This window comes from Galeopterus variegatus, unplaced genomic scaffold, assembly GCF_000696425.1.
Source record: "Galeopterus variegatus unplaced genomic scaffold, G_variegatus-3.0.2 Scaffold12391, whole genome shotgun sequence".
In the NCBI taxonomy this organism is placed as follows: Eukaryota; Metazoa; Chordata; class Mammalia; order Dermoptera; family Cynocephalidae; genus Galeopterus; species Galeopterus variegatus.
Window position 1 is genome coordinate 2,353 of NW_007738502.1, and position 4,811 is coordinate 7,163.

Consider the following 4,811-nt stretch of genomic DNA (forward strand, 5'->3'; position numbering starts at 1 on the left):
CTCTGGGTGATATTACACTAATTTACTAAGAAGAAAACTGAGGTAGAGTCTACAATCCAAGTTTGTGTCCTTCTAAAGCCTCTACTCTTTCCATTATATCACACTGGCTCTACTAAACGTTATTCCTTGCATCTTCTCTTATCCATTTTACATGAATTGTAATAATACAATAAAGACTTTTTCCTTCAAGGAACAAATGGCCTGCATCCAGTTAGGGTTGCAGAAGATAACTCCTTTAACTTTTTTAACAGTTGCCAGAAAATAACCAGCCCTCTAAAACTTTACTGTTAATTTATTAAAATAACAAAATCAATATCACCTTTTATGAAGTGAAGCAGCAAGGCATAGTGAAAAGAACACTGGATTTGGAAATCAGAAGACACAGGCTTGCATCCCACTCTGGCACTGTGATGCTGACAGTTACAATCTGTGTGAGTCTAAGCTTCCTTGTCTAGAATATGGTAGTAATAAAAACTGTCCTATGCAGCTCTGAGGTACATTGGAAGGGCCAAATGAGGTAATGTTTAAGAAATATTTTATTAACTTATTTAGTTTTTAAAATTTATTTTATTTATTGAATCAAAATCGATTATACATATTTTGGGGGTTGAACATTGAGATATGTTGACTAAATCAATACTACTAGCACATATATTGTTACAAATCATACTTATTCTTTATGCCGCATGTCTAATCTCTCCCCATTCCCCTGTCCCTCCCCTCTACCCCCTCTAATTACCCTAGATTTCTTCTCTCCTTCTGAAATAATGGTTACTCTATTAATTTGTTGCCTAGATGATCTGTCCAATGCTGAGAAATGTGATCAGGTCCCCCAATATTATCACAGAGCAGATGCTTCTTCTGTCACTCTGAAATGGGTTTTGTGGAAAGAGATCCTCTTCTTTTCTTTGTTTCTGTTGGTGACTCTTCTTGTGTGAATGCACTCCAGCGGTTGGCAGACCAACTGTGTGGTGGCTGTGGCGTCTAGCCACTTTTGCGGCAGCCATGGTTATTGTGATGGCTGTGGTGGGCCACCCACATGGAGGTGCTGTTTTTGGTATGCTCCTTGGCACAGGCACCATGTGCCTAGTTGTGGAAGGGGTGGCCTCAGGTCACCAGGCGAGACACAGGAGCTGGCTTGGTGTGCCTGGTTGTGGGACAGGGGTCTGGTCCCCTTCTCCATGCCCTGGGTCCCTGGGCAGGCCCCGAGTTGCTGGTGCCATGTGCCTGGTTGTGGGAGAGGGGTCTGGTCCCCTTCTCCATGCCTCAGGTCCCCGGGCAGGCCCCAAGGTGCGGGCATGGTCTGCCTGGCTGTGGGAGAAGAGTCCAGTCCCTGGCTCCATGCCTCAGGTCACTGGGCAGGACCCAAGGCGCTGGCATGGTGTGCCTGGTTGTGGGAGGGGGTCCAGTCTCCTTCTCCGTGCCTCGGGTCCCCGGGCTGGCCCTGAGGCACTAGCACGGTTTGCCTGGAAGTGGAAGTGGGGTGCGGTCCCCGGATCCAAGCCTCCGGTTCCCAGCCCCTAGTTCCCAGCCTCTAGTTCCCAGGCAGGCCCCAAGGTTCTGGTGGTGTGCCTGGGCTGGAACTAATTTTTTGTCCTTTGCTTCTAACATGGGGAAACTTCCTGTGGGAACCAGTACGTGAGCTGTATGGTTGTTTAAATTGCTACTTTGCTGCTGTTTCCCGAGGGAAGGCTTTTGGTGTAGCTCAGGGTTTAATGGTTGATCTCATAGGTAATTCCGGCTCTCCAGAGACCCAGTGGATCTGTGTTCTGTAGAATCTCTGACCTGGGCCTGAGTTTTTTCATCAAACTACATCCCATGCAATTCTGCATTCCTGACCATTCTCCTCTGAGTGGTCCTGTGCTGACTGGGGGCAGGTCAGCTGTCCTTGCTGTGTCCCAGTGTTCTCCCAGTGTTCCCATCTCACCCACCACCCATGCTGCAAACACTTCCCATGGGATGGGCCCTGCACTGGTCCTTTGCGATGACTCACCAGCCTCTGAATGGCTCCCTTTGTTCAGTTGTTCTGGCTCCTCACTCCTGTGTGGGTCCACGGAACCCTATTAATGGTCTTACTGTCCTGGGGGCCGCCAAGGCCCCCTTCTCTCCTGCTGCCTCCAAGTAACGCCATCTGAAGAGCACAGCTGAAGCTTCTGCTGGCTCCTGTTCCACGTGCTCAGCAGCTTGAGGCTTAAAGCAGCCGTGGCCCGAAATGCTCAGAGTAGCTTTTTCTTTCTATCATTGTAGTTTTCACCTGCCTTCATGAACTCCATAGGTCTTTCCTCCTCATCCCCTGAGCTCCAGCAGCCCCAGCTTGGCTGATGTTACATTTTTATAGCTGTAAATTTGGTTGATTTATGGGAGAGAGTGACACTGGGAACAGTCTGTTTCACCATCTTTACCGGAACTCCCCCAGAAATATTTTAAAAAGGTAAATAACCATACAAAATTATAGTCATTATTATTACATAAATACATTACAACGTATTCAATTTATTCGTGAGAAAAAAGACTTTTTTTTCCTACCTGAATTATATCCCCAACATTAAAACTCATCTCATCATGGCTCCTTGCTTCAAAAGGGTATAATGCTCTATAATTCACCAAAGCACTAGCTGTCTCACCTAAAGAGAAGATAGTTGTCATTATTTGCTACTTTCATGTATACACAACTTTGCATGACTCAATAAAGAACTCTCAAAATCTAAAACAATAAATTGAGCATAAACAATCTAATGAAAATTCACTTAAAACAGACTTGTTAGGATATAAAAAACAAGGATACTTCAAAAAGTTCATGGAAAAATAGAATTCAAAGCTAATACAAATCTTATCTTGACTAGTCAATATAATCAATATAAAAGCAAACAAGGATGTTCGTTTTAAGTAAAGTAGGGGGCAGTAAACAACGAGATGACTTGCAGGCTGAAGCATGCACATGGATCTAAGGGAAGATGTGGGAGTCGTGGCCATGCTGAGCTTAAAAAGTGAAAGGAGACTAAGCAGAGGGACACGTGGTTTGATCTGTGTGGGTCAGAATATGACATGGAAGAAAAACAAAAAAGAGAGGTCAGTAATGAGAAGATTAGCAAGTAAACAAGGTTGGCTAAAGAAAGATCTACAGATTTACCAGAATGGATCTAATATTAAAATAGTAGAAGACTTCACAAGTATATCGGATTTGATAAGATTACAAATATTTTACTTTGTTCATTTTTGGAATAAATGCTTTAGCTTGTAAAATTTTCAACACATTATATTATTAATATGGATGCAAAGGTTTAAGCATCCAAAAGATACAATAATATTTAAAGTAATTTACCAATGGACTCTGAGGCATATAGAAAAGAAAGTATACCTTCTGAGAAAATCTCAATGTGCAAATACTTAAAATTTTACTGTTGTTTCATTAAAATAAATGGCTTAGTTATACTAGTTGAATAAAATATTTAAAACTATTTACTTCAATTATGAAAACTCTGTCAGGGTCTTTTCAGTTAGTCAGTGGTAATTGTCTTCTTTTTTCCTACGTGTTAAGATTTCTACCCTCAGTTTGTAGAGGGAAGCCTACACACTTCTCATCCAAGTTTAATTTAGAAAAAGAGTTTTTTCTGACTCTAAGATTAGCATTTTTCTGCTTTAACTTTCTTTTGCCTCTCATCAGATTTTTTTCTTGTTGCTTTTGTTGCTATCTCAGTAAACTCAAGTCTATTATTTGTATCCTTACCCTTACACTGCTTCTCCTCAGTTTTCCGTTCTTCTTCCTGAATTTTTTCTTGTGTTTTTTTGTCTTCCTGGAGTCGCTTTTGTTTTTCTTCCTCCTCCTTTCTAAGACTTTCTCTCCATAAGTTTTCTTTTCCTTGCTTTGCTTTCCTTCATATAAAAGAAAAAGAGTTTGCATAATGTCCTAAACATTTATTTACACTAAATACAAATAAAATAGAAGATCTGGTTCTTATCAAGCTGAAGAACTAGAAAAGAGGTATTAGGAAAGGGATAGGGAGAAATAGTGAAAATTAGGTACGGAGGGTTAAACTAATCAATCAACCAATCAGAAGAAGAGCCTTAGACTCATGAATGTGCTGGGGAGTATGACTGACTGCTTTCTACATCCTCAAATTCCTTCCTGCCAATCTCCAAGCCCAAGAAAAAAAGGAAAAAAAGCTGAAATGGAACCATTCCTCAAACAAAACTAAAAATTATAACTGAATTTCCTTCTCTTCTCTCCAGATTCTTCATAACCACTGCCTCCTAGCTTTTATTACACTGTCCTATTTAATCCCTGTTTTTAGAATTCAGTCATTGCTGTGGAAATAAATGCTTCTGGAAAGATTACCTACTTTTTATATTATCACTTCAAAAAGTCTTTTTCACTTGCTTAGAAAACAGTGCATTTATCCTCAATAGGCCCCATGCTTCCGTATGTTTCTACGATACCTGACATTGCTGCAGTTTGGTTTCTAGCCAATCAAGATGATCTGTGATCAAACTTAATTATTTTAGTATTAGAACTAATGCACATTATAGTTCTTCCAAGCATGTATTTTTTTTTTAATTTAATTTTATTTTGTCAATATACAATGTGGTTGATTACTGAGGCCCATTACTGAAACCTCCCTCCCTCCTCCCACTCCCTCCTCCCTCCCAACAACCTCCTATCTGTTCTCTTGTCGCCTCAACTTCAAGGAATTGTAATTGTTGTGTCTTCTTCCCTCCCGCCCGCCCCCCGTTTATTTGTGTATTTATTTATTTATTTTTAGCTCCCACAAATAAGTGAGAACATGTGGTATTTCTCTTTCTGTGCCTGACTT

General features: G+C 40.9%; 1 protein-coding gene across 1 annotated transcript in view; it reads right to left on the minus strand.

The window, feature by feature from the left end:
* Positions 1-2,493: 2,493 nt before the first annotated feature.
* The window catches only part of LOC103581111 (intersectin-2-like), a gene marked incomplete at its 5' end in the record, with an annotated part of 34,124 nt that continues 31,806 nt past the window's right edge, over positions 2,494-4,811 (minus strand). The window contains 2 exons of the mRNA XM_008563020.1: positions 2,494-2,624; positions 3,728-3,873. Coding sequence (XP_008561242.1) covers positions 2,494-2,624; positions 3,728-3,873 — 277 coding nt within the window. The remainder of the gene's footprint in view (positions 2,625-3,727; positions 3,874-4,811) is intronic.